This window comes from Diabrotica undecimpunctata, chromosome 7 (genome assembly GCF_040954645.1).
Source record: "Diabrotica undecimpunctata isolate CICGRU chromosome 7, icDiaUnde3, whole genome shotgun sequence".
Lineage (NCBI taxonomy): Eukaryota > Metazoa > Arthropoda > Insecta > Coleoptera > Chrysomelidae > Diabrotica > Diabrotica undecimpunctata.
The window spans coordinates 102,849,989-102,863,164 of NC_092809.1; the positions used below are offsets into that span (position 1 = coordinate 102,849,989).

Genomic DNA, 13,176 nt, shown 5'->3' on the forward strand with positions numbered 1-13,176 from the left:
AAATGAGCTACAGTCTAAAGAAATTGTTTCTACAAGTAAAACATCCTTGAGTAGAATATTAAGATTTGGGCTTTAAATTTAAAAAGGATGATCATCAAAGAGCTTTAACCACTTAAGAAACTATCCCGAGATAATTCGTCTTGCACTTGTACCTAAAATAACCAACCCGAGATATTTAGTTTTGAGCTATTTAGTGGGAATGTAAGCGATGTTAATTAAGGTTGTAATAGGTTAACCTATTAAGGTTGTATTGCGTCAGTAAATAGGTGGAAGGGGAAAGGATGCTTGTAAACGACCTCAGTGTGTAAACAACACGTGCTGCGTCCGTCTGTGTCCACGTAAAGACATTTTATGAAATTCAATCCTTATTTTATTCACTATGAATTCTAGCCAGGGGAGGGAAGATTCAGATGATAGTTTTGAGCTAGATGTATCCGGGACATCAGAAAGTGACGGTGAAAGTGAAATGTTATCAAGTGACTCAGATTCCAATGAAGATGATGACAGTGCAACCGGTTTACTTCAAGCAGTCCGGCAGTGGGTTAGAGTGGATGTAGATCGAACAGGCCCGGCTCCACCGAGGTTTCCTTTTACTGGGAAATCGGAGTGCCATTTCAATACACAGGATGTTCTTTAATATGTACAGGTCGAGTTCTTTAATATGTTCTTCGAGATGAACTAGTGGAGAAACCAGTGCACTGGCTTTATTGGTCCAAAAAACTAATAATTGAAACGCCTTTTTTCCATAAGATTATGAATTATAAAAGGTTCCTCAAAATAAAGCAATACCTGCATTTCTCTAATAATGAATCTTTCGACAGAAACACTCACCCAAGTCCGAAACTGTATAAGATCTGGGAAGTTTATGAATACCTAAATGCTAAGTACAAATCTTTGTATGATTTGGAAAGGGATGTAACAATTGGCGAGAGCTTACTTCTCTACAAAGGCAGACTCGGATGGATTCAATACATTCCAAACAAAAAATCACGATTTGGTATAAAGAACTACATGCTGTGTGAATCCTCCTCCGGATATATTTGGCATAACATAATTTATACAGTAAAGTATACAAAGTTTGACGAACAATACAAAGATCTTTCAGTGTCAATACGTAATGTTATGACGCTAATGAAACCTCTACTGTCAAAAGGTCACTGTTTGACTACAGACAACTTTTATACACCCCCTGAACTAACTGACTTGTTATTAGCAGTTCGCACAGACACGTACGGTACTATTAGAAAGCAAAGAAAGGGTCTACCACCAGAAATGAAGAACAAAGTTAAGAAAAATGAAGATCGCGTTTCAAAAAGGAATGGTAATAGTAATAAAGTGGAAGGAAAAACGGGAGGTTTGTGTGCTGTCAACGCTGCATAATGCTGAAATGGTTACTGAAGAAAGGCGAGGAAAGGAGATAAAAAACCTAGGATTGTTCAAGACTACAACAATACTATGGATGGCGTCGAGAGAGACGACCAACTAGTACTAGACACAACCTCCAGTAGTGGAGTAAGTTTAAAAAAAGTCCCAGCTCATCGGCATTGAAAACATTATGGTCACTGTAATTTTGTCTTATTGTAGGCAATGACTTCTAACTAACCAGTTGTCGGTGAGTTCTTTGGAAACACTCTTCGCTTCACCGCAAATTTTTCCACACGTAATTTCGTGCCTGGCCTTAAAACGGCTCATCCACCCACCCGATGCTTTAAAATTCTATCGCCACCAAAGCGCCAAAATCACCACCTAGCGCCTGCGAAAACTGTGTTGCTTTTTCTTGAAGCAGTAGTCCACGTATTGGAACATTCGCAGCCCTGTTTACGGTAAACCATTTGACCATTGCAGTATCGAGTTCTTTATTAGTTGCGGCACGTAGTTTTTTCGATTTACCAGAAAAAGATGAACCTGCTTCGAAAATCTTGTGTTTATTTTTGAAGCATGGTAGATAGAGTGGAACTTGAAATTCCTCTTTCACTACAAACTTCTGCTTACTTCTTACCGTTCTCAACATCTTTAAGGATGTTCATTTTTTCTTCTAAAGTAAATGCTTTTCTTTTAGGAGTCATAGTGTGTAATATATGTAACTATGTAATCTACAACATAACTTTCAAGACGCGAAAACACAATCAGGAAACAAACGATAAGCATCTATGACAAAAACAACTGTGAAATGAAATTCTAGTGAAATTTATTTCATTTGTCATGTTTTTAAGTCTCTTTACATAGTTTATTAGGTGCGAATGGTCAAACCCCTACACTGACACTTGTGAATCATAAATTGTAAATTTCCGACAACACAATATCGGTCGGTAGATTAAACAGAAGAAGTTTATTGCGGGCGGCAGTTAAAAAGGGTCTTTATTTATAGCCACGGCCGGCCAAAAACGTAAAAAAACACGTTTTTCGATCTTATTTTCTCTCGTTATAACCAAATTTGCCTCGATATAGAGGGTTATAGTTCAATAGCAATTTCAAGGGACATCTAATGTACCTCATCATAAGTGAAACCTCGTAATAACCGTGTTCGTTATAGAGGGTATATAAATATATTGTATATAAATATATTGTATATAAATATATTGTAGATTAATTGATATGTGAAAATGGACACGAAGTGCTTAGATTGCCACTGTATCACCTAGATTTTAATGCTATCGAATTAGTATGGACAGATTGCAAAATTTATTATATTACATATATTGGCAGAGATGGATATAGAGATGAATATGTTTTAAGCATGTGGAAGGAAGCAATTTAAAAGTGTAAGGATGTCGCATGGGCAAAGTGTGTAAAACATACTAACAAATTAATTGAACAGTGGTTTATTAGAGCAGAAAATATGTGTAATATTAATATCGAACCTGTAATAAGTAACATTTTAGATAACAGTTCAGATTCTGAAGGTGAAGAAAATGAAATATGAGAAATGAAAAACATATGTTCAAAATCTTGCAACAATATTAGTTGAGCTAAATAATGTTTCATTCTTTAAATAATTTTACTGCTACCGATTACATAAACACACTAAATATACTGCAACAAACTTAAGTTTGGGAATATGACTCATACCTCGACGATGTGCAATGAATCGTGTTTACTAGTGTTACCATGGAAACGACCAGTGTGCTGCTTGGCAGTGTCGTAGTCTGAGAAGTACGGATGTATCAGTACGAATCACAGAGAGTATTTGACTTGTCTTGCTGATTTGATTGTGTTGGATATTTTATAATTTTTTTATAAATTTGTGCTTAGTATAATAGTAATGCTTGGTAGTAGTATATTAGTGTATTATAAAGTAATTTAGAGTGTTTAGATCAATTATTAATTATAGTTATTTAACAATGTGGTTCCTAAAAAGATAAGAACAAAATTAAACCATCATACTTTTGAAAAGATACTCTTCAAATCATCTGGAGCAAATTGTAGGTGGCGAATAACTGGATACAATAGGTGTGTCCTAATGGAAAGTTATGATATTCGTTTACAACGAATAGAATATTTAAAACAGCTAAATCAATTTCAATCTCATGGTACATCCATAATTTATACCAACAAAACATATATATGTAGCAGCCATACTCCACCTTACCACTGGGCAGATTAAAGTAGAAAAACTTTAAAGAAACCGATTTCTAAGGGCAAAAGGCAGATTATTGTTCTTACTGGAAAAGAGACTGGATTTGTACCTAACGCTGTGTTAATTTTTAAGTCAGGTGCGTGTTTATAATAAAAAAGTCAATTTTAATAATAATAACAGTAATGTAGGCCATAATTACTTTTAAAATTTCATAATAAATCAAATTCTATTGTCGAGAAAAAATTCTTAAAAAGCTTACGAAACTGAGAACGAGGCAAAAGTCGTTCGGCAAAAAGTTTTTGATAGATATTTAGTAAAAATAATAATATACAATGATTATTTTAATTCGGTCCTGGTATTTGATAATGCAGTCTATCATAATGTGCTAATAGAAAAAAATGTGAAGTCTGCTAGGCGAAGGGATATTATCGTAAAGTGGTTACAGGAAAAAGTTTTCCTTTTCAGCAAACTCTAACCAAACCGGAGTAATATAAAATTATACAAGCCCATAAACCACGTTTTCTACCTGTTTATGTATTATATTATGAGCTTCATCAACACGGCCATAGAGTACTTCGCTTGCCTCCATATTATCCGGAGTTAAACCCTATCGAAAAAATATGGGCTTTGGTAAAACGTAGAGTGGCAACTGATTCATCCGAAGAAAGCCTTGCTGAGGATGAAGATAGTGATTCAAATTCAGGAATAGAGATCTTAGAATCAAGCGAGGAATCATAACTAAGGCATTCTTGTTTGGATAAATACAAATATTATTTAATTAGTTAAAATAAACTACTTAATTACTTTTTTTTGTAATGTTAAAACCTCTCCTTCGTGACAATTTAATAAATTGTAAGTATTGAGGAATTTGTTATTTATTAAAGTACTAATATTTTATCGAGTACAACTGACTATAAACTTCATAATGATTAAAAACTATGAAAATAAAAATTATCAAATTCATTCTTCACTTTAATTGAATATATTTATGAAAAATTATTTTAAATCTACCTGTTTCCATCTGTCACTGGTAGAAACAGTCTGACCACCGGCACTAAATACTATGTCACAATCCCAAACTTAATTTGTTGTACTCTACTATTGTATATTTAATTATATCTTTTATAAATTGTTTATTTATTTATTAATTACTATTGGTATTAAAATAATTTATTAAGCTACTTCAAATGTAGCTGTAATTCTGCATAAATATTTGAAAGCAAAACTAACATTTTACATTCTATCACAGAATACATCACCCAACAAGAAGCGAAATGAAGGGATTTTTCACAATCCAAATTTCTGTGACAATTATACAAATAAATAGTTTATCTGTTAACATATAAAAACTGAAGTTTGCTATTTGTATTGAGAAGTGTTGTTTCGTGTGTGTTGTTTAATAGTAAAAAAAGAATAATACCGTTATACATATTTTTGTAAAACACTCATTGTGATGACTGCACGAAAATGAGGATTTTATTGTGTTGTTAGTGGGTGCCCATCTTTTTTTTTCGTCTTTATAGAGGGGGGTCTGGAATCTTCAAAAGACATCTCAGTCCAGGACACCGCCTGACTGTGCAGGATTCGTTCTTCGTACTCCCGGCGATAGTTCCCAAGGTACTTTAAAATGCCCTCTCGTCGCTGAGTCTACGCCGAACGCCTACCGGCCGGCGTGGGTGCCAATCTAAATCTGGTGAGGAAATAGGTGAGTCTCTTTTCAATACCGAGAGATAGTAGCAGGTAAACAAATTAAATTTGAAATTCAAATGCGTTACAAAAGTTATCTGAACATTTATATTTTAGTTAAATACGCTTTTTTTAGAAAAAAATACAATTCATACAATATTGATCTACTCAAAAAACATTAGTTTTAATGATTACTTCGTTTCTCAGTGTAACTATAATTTTACTACAGTTTTGAAGGACTTCCTCATTACTTTTCTTAGTGTACTAAATGAACATCAAAGGTACAGACAAAGCTTTCGCTTCTTGTTGGGTGGAGTATTCTGTGATTCTATTTATTTAATAATGCCAAACTTTATAATATATTATGATCCCTGATTAGAGCAGTAGCCACTTTCTGTCACTTGCTGTTAAGTGAAGTAAATTTCCTACTTGCTTTGCATGCTTTAAATAATAACACAAAGGTAAAGAACCATGGACAAAACTGTAGATTTTTGTATGTATGCCACCAGAGTTTTGTTTACAATTAGAATTTTGATATGCTTCAACTTAAAAATATATTCTACCTTTTTCAAATAGAGAAAGTTATATAAGGTTCTTACAACATAAGGTGTTCATTCAATTAATACTTATTTTGCTCTATCTTCTGACTTTCAGTATCATTGTAGAGTACTTCAATTCCTGCAATTTTTTGTAGATCACTCTCTGCATATTAGAATATATTCATTTAAAGTATAAGTGAATTTAAATGCACAATTGTACAGCAGCATCTTGTCACATAGTCAATGTTATGATCCATAATTCTATGATCCATTTTGCCTCTAATAACCCTGGTTATCTCCCTAGCTTGTGTGCCAAATAGTGTATCATGTGTAGTCCACACTTTTCTGGTACTGTACAATTGTTTAATGAGTTCCTTCCAAGTGTTTTTAGATGTAGGTGATAAATATAAAATCAGAACTTACCTTTAGGATATACACAACAAAAAACTATTTTATCCCATCCTTCATCAGGTGGTGGATGAAGAACACCATCAGAAAGTCTTACACCTCTAAATGTCCTACTCTGAGCAGATACTTTGTACTTCAAACCAGATGTTCCTGGAAATTGTGCTGTAACAGTGCTCAGCAGCAAGTTTCCATTCTCCTCAGTGGGTAGTTCCACTGGATCTTCGCCCTCATCGTCCACTACTTGCACATAATCTATAGCCATATCGCCAGCGAAATAATATGGCGGTAGAACTGTATTTTAATTTTTAATCATATATTTTAATGTTGATTACCTATTGATTAATGTTTATTTTGGATGTGTCATGTCATTGTCATCCATCATGGGTCATCCATCATTCCATCACCATAGCATAGTACATAAAGATATATACTCTGGGGGCAAGGACACTAAACACAGATGTAGTCAACCGTTCTTGCTTCCAAGCTTCCAGTATTTATAGTAAATATAAAAGTACTGTGATAGAAGTCACAGTTCGTAGACTTACTATTTGCTTACTACGGTTGCCTCTTCCGACTGTGGTGGGTATACTTGAGTTACGTCACCAGAGTACCCAAAAATACAAAACCCATTTATTATTACAGTTTGTTCGTGGTAATTATCTTTCAGTTTATTATTTATCGTTTCTTAAATATCTCAGTTTATTTTATATTTTTGTATTTGAAATTTTGGTGTTGTTTTCTATAAAAACTTATTTTGAATTATCGAAGAAACGTTATTTATTGTAGTTGTACATCGTACCTATTCTCTTCGTATCTTTTTGTAAGATAGGTTAAAACTTTAAAATTTCATTGTGTATTAACCTAATATTAATGTTGATGAAATTTTAGAATGCCAGGCACAGGTTGTAGTGTGAAGGAAAGATATTTAAAAAATGGAAAAAATATTTATGTAATTCGGTAATTCATTCAATAGTTAATTCAGTATTGATGGAAATTCAGTATATGCGACAAATTTTCAGTGTAAAATGGAGATTGAAGTACTAGATTTACGTAAATCCTGCATTAACATTGGATAAACGTTAACAACCGGTTCTGATTAATTTTAAGTACCAAACTGCCTACATATCAACAGTTTTCCATAATTAGGTATTATAATCCACTAGACATCTTTATTTCATAACTATCTTTACTATTTTCCACACATCAAAGACATAAAAACGACGATTAACAATGTTACGATTCAAATTACTGTACTCTCGTGACGTAATTTCGGGCTTAATGTTCATCAGTTAGTCGGAAGAGGCAACCGTAGTATATCTACGAACCGTGGATAGAAGTATCCTTTTCCTTTGTGTCATATCCCCTCTCTTACATATCTCTGATCTAGACAACGATACCACGATACACACACAAGTGTAAAGTAGATTTTACACTACATGATTTTATTATATGACAATATCATATGAGATTTGTTATGATTCCTCGTTTCTATGATGTTTTAAAAAATCGTGTTTACACTGCATGATAAGTTATGACTTATGATATGAGTGACAATGAGTGAGGTTTTATTGATTTTTCTTTTTGTTTATGGTCATAGAGATATTAGACACAGTATAGGTATCAACTATTAGATTTTTAAACTATTATAATGGAAAATAAATCTTTGATTGCATTGGCTTCCCGACTTTTAATAATAATACGCCGGCAACAACTGCGTACAGCAGTAAGAAGAAAAAGATCAGACGCCTTTGGGCTTGCAGGTGGCTCTTACGAAGAAATCGTGGACAGGGTATATCAAATTTAGTGTTGATATTATACCAAATTAAAAATAATTAATAAAGAAACTAAACTAAAATAATGACTATAAGAAGACTATAAAACACTAAACTAAGAATAAAATAAACTAAATAAATAATAAAAGAAAAATACGACACAATAGCACACATTAGATACTAGGTTCAATGTCAATGCAACAAACAATAAATAAATCACACAGTATAAACATGTAAATTTCACTTATGGCCAAATCATATGACAAATCACGTGATAAATCATGTAGTGTAAAGTCGACTTAAGTATATCGTGATCTAGACCATGGATATGCAAGTCTCAAGTATCATGCTATGCAAGTCTGTGGTCTTGCATGGCATATCTCTTACGTAGCCAGATCTGTTTATATCCGGGCCAGATCTATTTTCGTGCAATTTTGGGATATCACTTTCACTGTTGCCAATGAAAGATATATATCAAAACATAGGTTAAGTTTTATTCTAAATTATAAATTTAGTTTTATTGGCAACATGAATTTTGACGATAAATTGCATCACAATAGCACAGAATAATAGGTTTGTTCCAAAAAAATTGTAATAACAATCAGAATCAGAATGCCCACTCTCAGATGCCGTCTTTGAAGTTTGTAAGCACTTTTCAGAGATAATTAATTTAGTAAGATTAAAATAATTTAATTTATTCTTCAACTAAAAGTACGAATAGAATAGTGCATATTATGTCTGTGGTTGCCGTGAATAAATTAAACCAGGTTAATTTTTCTACGCACACCACATAAAATTTCACTGAACAGCACTGGTCCCGTTTAAAACATGGCTGATTCGGTCTGCGCGAACCAGATGTGAGTACCATCGAGCAAAAAGGCAAAAGAGGGAATCTAATCGTTATGAAAAGGCGACCAAAAAAGTGGCCTCTGATGGCGGACATATCCGGAAATGCGAATGCGCCAAATTTAAATTTTCCGACACTTATTAACAGTAGCTATAAAATAGTTTTCAGAATGTGTCTTGGACGAGAAAATTTTAATTAAATATTAACGATAACAATCTAAAATGTGAAACAATTGTTAAAAAACTTCAATATAAATAAGATTTCATGTGACAGTTGGGACAAATAATAACATAACCCAACTAAATTTGATGTCTTAAACAAGGAAAGACTCTCTTTCCTTGTTTAATTTGGCCTCTCAAGATGGCACTTCCTGTCTAACAATATTTTTGCCCCCACTACCTTTACATTCCCTCTTTTGTCTTTTTGCTCGATGGTGAGTACTTATCTTGACTTGACAAGCAGAGTGGGCAATGGGCATCCTGATTGTTTATTATTCTGTGACAATAGCATGAAAAATAGAACATGTTTTCATTTTTTGTCTAGAAAGGGCATGCCTAGTTGCATAACGTAAAGTCGCCTTTATAGATCAATATAGTGATCAATCTCTTTTTTTTAATATACAGCAAAAAGTTAAACAATCAGTTTAACGCAAATCAATATCGTGAACAATGTGTCATATATGTTTGCTACATTTTAATTTTGTAGGGAAAGTCCAATCGTAGCTGTGTTCCATGCTAGGATTCAATAGTTGCATGTGTTTCATGCTTGATTAACGTATGTCGTTTGCCTTGCCGTTGTCGTTTAGAAGCATAGAATTGACTCATTGACTGGCTGGTGGCTCTTATTTTTGTCGTCAGCAGGTCAATCCAATCTGTTGTTCTCCATCCATGTCCATGTCCGCCATTTTAGTTGAATTATTTGACGAGTGAACAGAATTGGCGTAAATTTGCGCTATTTTGTTGAAATTTGAGTGCCTAGGTGAGTGTAGAGTGAAAGATGTCGATTGAATATTTGCAAGTAGCCGAAGATGAAGGAGAGGAACCTATCGAACTCCCTACTGAAGATGATGGTACACTTTTGTTAAGCACCTTATCTGCCCAGTTTCCGGGTTCTTCTGGCTTAAAATACAAAAATCCGGAAACTAAAACTTTCAGAGGAGTTCGATTATCGGAAGGAAGACTACATCCTCCACCTGATGATGGATGGGGCTCTCATATATTTTACTGCGTTTTTCCGAAAGGTATGAAATCTGTTAGATCGGGATCTATATCATAATGAATTAATTAACATTCAATATTCTTTAGTTTTTTGACCTAATTTGTTTATATCGAGTATATTTTTAATATCACGAATATGTATGTAGAATCTATACTTCTAAACTTTGAACCTCTCCCAGGGAATACTTAATCCAATTTCAATAAACATAGGCCATGGACATGGAAAAATCTTTTTGGCATATTGTCGTAACACTTGTGTAGGTTTGGCAATCAATATTTGACATTGATATAAAATAGCTATAAAGTTTGAATATATTTTATATTACCCATATCTTTAAAAGCATTATAAACCAGTTTCCTAAAAGTTATTAAAGCTATTAGGATATTTAGTATAAATCTGTATAAGATATAAATAAACACTAGAGTATTTAATAAATATATAAATAGGTAGGTATTACAAAACCTTCATAATTTCTTTACATATTTCCACAATGTAAACATTGGTAATTTAAGGCACTCATCTACAGTTTCTAGTAATCAATTAAAACTTTAAATCAATTCAAAATATAATCAATTAAATTAAGTCAATAATTGCTACAAATAACAAATACAATCAAATTGTAATCTCACTAACATTTGCAATACATAATGAATTGCCTGAATTGTGATATGTATTACATCATGTATATGATTTTAAAAAATTGGTTAGATATATACTAAAGTTCCTCCTTTTTATCTGTATTTAATTACCAAATATTTATAATTTAAAAATTTTGTATAATCACTTCTTCGATAATTGACTATTTGTATAATTATTAAATGCATACTACAGTGCACAATTGGGCAATGATTAAATTTATGAAATACTGTGACACCCGAGTAACCTAGAACTTCTTCAGTTAAAAATGTGTTCACTACTTCGCAATTCCATTTTTATGTAGGTTTTTATTCCATATCAATTATTGTTTAATGAAATTAGTGACCTTTCGTAACAATAGAAACATTGTCAATAATAAATGCATATTATTTTTAACGTAGAGGATGCTCGTCAAGATATAATAATGAGCCCAAAGTGTAAGGAGACAAAGCCCTATGTGAAACACACATACACTGGTCTGGTAGTTAAAATTGTTCACTCACGTATCAACACCATTACAAATTTTTCATAGTTTTCTTTAATTATTTAACTTAATTTTGTTCCTTATCAATTAATATGAAACTTACATCTCTGAAACGTCTTGCTTCTCATTTTTTTTTTTTTTCATAAAATAGTTCGTAAAATATACATACTGACTCAAGACCTGTACAAACCCAAATTACAGAAAATTCTCTCACCTGAAAATCATGAAATCTATTAAGAATGAAAGGTTTGAAACATAAAAATATGTTATACTTTAAAGTAATAAAAATTGTTATTCAAAATTTTATATAATTTCCCTACATTTTGATGTTCCCTACATTTACTAAAGATTCACAAGTCTAATATTAATCTATCTCAACTTAATTAAGACTTCCCCAATAAAGTTACTATTTTAGAGAATAAACGAAAGAGTGATGATAATTTGGAGAATTCAACTGCAAAGACAAAGCGTATGGAGACGAAATTGCGTTGTACTGATTTGATTGTACTTGGTTTACCTTGGAAGACAACTGAGCAGAATTTAAGAGAGTATTTTGAAACATTTGGTGAGGTGCTAATGGCGCAAGTCAAGAAAGACCCAAAGACAGGACAATCCAAAGGATTTGGATTTATCAGGTTTGCATCGTATGAATCTCAGATGAGAGTTTTAGCGCAGAGGCATATGATTGATGGAAGGTGGTGTGATGTGAAAGTTCCCAATTCGAAAGTAAGTACTTTTTGCTTAAATGGGTGTGTAAGCTTATCCTGTATGTGAAAGTCCATCAACTAAAAATCAGCATTATAAAACAATTTGTTTTATTAAAATGAATTTCGTATAAATGAGGTATAGTAATTTTTTCATTATTGATGCCTATTGAGTATTGCTTATAACTACAATATAAATTGTTACTTATTCAAATAAAAGTCATAAGAATGTACACATACAATGTAACCCATTTATATGGGGAACATCACTGTAAAATTTGAAGTCTGAATACTGAATTTCAACCAATTTTTTCTAAACATTAGAAGTATATTATTAGTTTTTCGGAGACAGAAATAGAGAATTGTCTTCTTCTTATGTTAGAACTATATCCAGTGTTTTCTTCAATCAGACAACAAAGACCAACTTTCACAGTATCTTGTAAGCAGTTGTTCAGACTGTCAAGGTGTGGTTGGGATCTTTTCTTTGTCACAAATTGTGTTTTTGAAAAATTTGTTTAAGACCCACACTTTTTGTGGCAATATGGAGCTCTTGTGTACATGTTCGCTTGTAATAAGAGCGATGTCATTTGCAAACTTAAGATTATGTAAAAAAATTTCCATGTACATTGATGCTCTTCTCATTCCAATCTATTGTTTTACAGACATATTCTCGTGTATATTCAGAAATAATGGGTGTCAAACCATGTTCCATGTAGATAAACACAGCCTCAATTGACATCTAGGTATTTGTTTGTTTATTGTATGTTATTTGTATCACAATCCTTATAGACTGTAGACTCTGTAATTACCATTCTCTTGGCTAACTTTTTAGCTAAAACTGTATTTTGTTCAATAAAGTCATTCGTTATTAACCCATGTTAATGACTAATCCTGGTTCAATATATAACAAATCTGTGCAAATTTTAGCATATGCTCATGATATCAATATTGTTGGGAGAACGGAAAACGCAGCACGAGAGGCGTACGCAGCATTAAAGGAAGCGGCTACAAAAATGGGTTTAATAATAAACACCAATAAAACAAAATACATGAAAATAGGTACGCAACCACAAACACTACGGCCACTTGTTATAGAAAATGACGTCATCGAAGCAGTTAACGAATTTGTATACCTGGGAACGCTCGTCAATTCTGAAAATGACACTACCGCAGAGATAAACCGCAGAATTTGCACGGCTAATAGATACTATTTTGGGCTTAATCTCCTTTTTAAATCTACAGTTATATCAAGAACTACAAAAGTAAAACTCTACAAAACAATAATACGCCCAGTCCTAACATATG

General features: G+C 32.7%; 2 protein-coding genes across 4 annotated transcripts in view; one reads left to right on the plus strand and one right to left on the minus strand.

Moving 5' to 3' along the window:
- Positions 1-6,622, minus strand: part of LOC140445671 (TAR DNA-binding protein 43-like) — a 31,319-nt gene extending 24,697 nt beyond the window's left edge. Inside the window, exon 1 of the mRNA XM_072537909.1 lies at positions 6,226-6,622. Within this exon, the coding sequence (XP_072394010.1) occupies positions 6,226-6,472 (247 nt within the window). The 5' untranslated portion in view covers positions 6,473-6,622. The remainder of the gene's footprint in view (positions 1-6,225) is intronic.
- Positions 6,623-9,660: 3,038 nt separating this feature from the next.
- LOC140445672 (TAR DNA-binding protein 43-like) overlaps positions 9,661-13,176 on the plus strand; it is a 44,160-nt gene continuing 40,644 nt past the window's right edge. The window contains exons 1-2 of one of the 3 annotated variants that reach the window (XM_072537911.1): positions 9,661-10,069; positions 11,571-11,893. In XM_072537911.1, the coding sequence (XP_072394012.1) occupies positions 9,826-10,069; positions 11,571-11,893 (567 nt within the window). In that variant the 5' untranslated portion in view covers positions 9,661-9,825. The remainder of the gene's footprint in view (positions 10,070-11,570; positions 11,894-13,176) is intronic. The other 2 variants (XM_072537910.1, XM_072537912.1) reach the window with 2 other exon arrangements.